The sequence below is a fragment of the Cariama cristata genome, unplaced genomic scaffold, assembly GCF_000690535.1.
Source record: "Cariama cristata isolate BGI_N322 unplaced genomic scaffold, ASM69053v1 scaffold5681, whole genome shotgun sequence".
NCBI lineage: Eukaryota > Metazoa > Chordata > Aves > Cariamiformes > Cariamidae > Cariama > Cariama cristata.
The window spans coordinates 1-2,017 of NW_009599682.1; the positions used below are offsets into that span (position 1 = coordinate 1).

The window sequence follows — 2,017 nt, forward strand, 5'->3', positions numbered from 1 at the left end:
TGTAACAGTTGAGCTATTATTCTAATATTAAATAATGGTTTGGGGTTTTTTCCTTTCAGTGATGTGTATGGATGCAAAGATAAACTTTGACAGTAATTCAGCCTATCGTCAGAAGAAGATCTTTGATATGCAGGATTGGACACAGGAAGATCAAAGAGACAGGGACGCTGCAAAAGCAGATCTCAACTATATAGGATTGGATGGAAACATAGGCTGCTTAGGTATATTCTGTTTAATGAATTTTAAATGACCTAATGGATTTATAAACTGAATTCCTAAATGTTATCTTTATTCTCATATAGTCAATGGTGCTGGTTTAGCTATGGCCACAATGGATATAATTAAACTTCACGGCGGAACTCCAGCAAACTTCCTTGATGTTGGTGGTGGTGCTACAGTGCAGCAAGTGACAGAAGCCTTTAAACTTATTACCTCTGATAAAAAGGTGAGGGAAGAGTTGGCATATCAAGGTCCTACAGTGGTAAAACAGGCTATGGTTTGAAAGACAATGCTTAGTGCACGTTTTCCAGAAAACATGTTTTTAGAAGCATAGAGTTAAAAGGAGAAGAAAATGAAGATGTTAGCTTAATATCTTGGTGAAAATGAAGAAAGCCTGAAAACCTGTTGAATTTTCTTCCCTTTTTAAAAAATAGGTTCTTTGACTGCCTACTGAATAGGCAGTTTTGGGTCCTCTGGTTGAAGTTACAGCTGTATTTGAATCTTTCCAGAAATCTTTGAGTCAGAAACTCCACCCACTTGCTGTTTAAACAGAAACCAGTATTCAGAAGGGTTTCATTTTTCTTTTTTTTGTCCTGTTTTGCAGCTGGGTCTGTTTTGTACATTGAGTTGTAGAGATGAATATTCACTGTGCTGTGCACAAACAAGTTTCTAAGGTACTAATTATATGCAATGTAAGATAAAATAACTTTGTAATGGCCTTGGAAGGGCATTAACGCTTTATCCTATCGGAAGTTTATCAGAAGTGTTTGAATATTATTAAAATAATAAAATTGGTTGAAACTAGAGGAAGAGCTTTACCATCCCAGAAGGACAATGCGAGGATTGGATTGATACTCTACATAGAGGTGCTTGTCCCAGTGGGAACTTGATGGCAGTTTGGGCCTTTTTAAAAAGAAGGAAAAATATGAAAAAGAGGTAACGAAAAAAGGTGGGAGTGACTTGCAGGACCTTGTAATGGTATGCCACTTTTGCACCAGAATTTCATGCACCACTTGCTCATCTTTGGAAAGGGTCAGAAACAAATAGTGAGCGACGTTGCAGAGGAACTTAGTCTCTTCCCCATTGGAAAGACTTTTGTTAAAAAATGCGGGGTCTGACACACTTTCCAAGAGTATTATGGAATCATAGAATCATGTAGGTTGGAAAAGACCTTTAAGGTCATTGAGTCCAGCCATTAACCTAACAGTGCGAAGTCCACCACTAAACCATGTCCCTAAGCACCACATCTACAGGCCTTTTAAATGCTTCCAGGGATGGTGACTCCACCACTTCCCTGGGCAGCCTGTTCCAATGCCTCATAACCGTTTCGGTGAAGGAATTCTTCCTAGCATCCATTCTAAACATCCCCTGGCACAACTTGAGGCCATTTCCTCTGATCCTGTGACTTCTTACTTTGGAGAAGAGACTGACCCCCACCTTGTTGCAACCTGTTGTAGAGAGCAATAAAGTCTCCCCTCAGCCTCCTTTTCTGCAGGCTAAACAACCCCAGCTCCCTCAACTGCTCCTTAGAAGACTTATTCTTTCTTCATGTTCTTTCGACAAACTGAGGGAAAAGTGAGGGACATGGGCACAGAGCACCTGAATTACAGAGAGGAGGGGAGAAGAAACAAGGAAGAATCTAGGGTTGTTGGTTTGGGACATGTTCTTGCAATGCCAGTTCTGCGTGGATGCATGAACAGAGGATGTCCAAACAAACTTCTTAATATATTCTTTCCCTGTCTGCCTTCTTAAGCTTCTCACCTTTTTACCAGAAAACAATGACTATAGCTGGCATTCC

The 2,017-nt window shown here is 40.2% G+C and overlaps 1 protein-coding gene across 1 annotated transcript in view; it reads left to right on the top strand.

The window, feature by feature from the left end:
• Nucleotides 1-59: 59 nt before the first annotated feature.
• Nucleotides 60-2,017, top strand: part of LOC104168966 (succinyl-CoA ligase [ADP-forming] subunit beta, mitochondrial) — a gene marked incomplete at its 5' end in the record, with an annotated part of 6,106 nt that continues 4,148 nt past the window's right edge. The window contains 2 exons of the mRNA XM_009709756.1: nt 60-221; nt 303-445. Coding sequence (XP_009708058.1) covers nt 60-221; nt 303-445 — 305 coding nt within the window. The remainder of the gene's footprint in view (nt 222-302; nt 446-2,017) is intronic.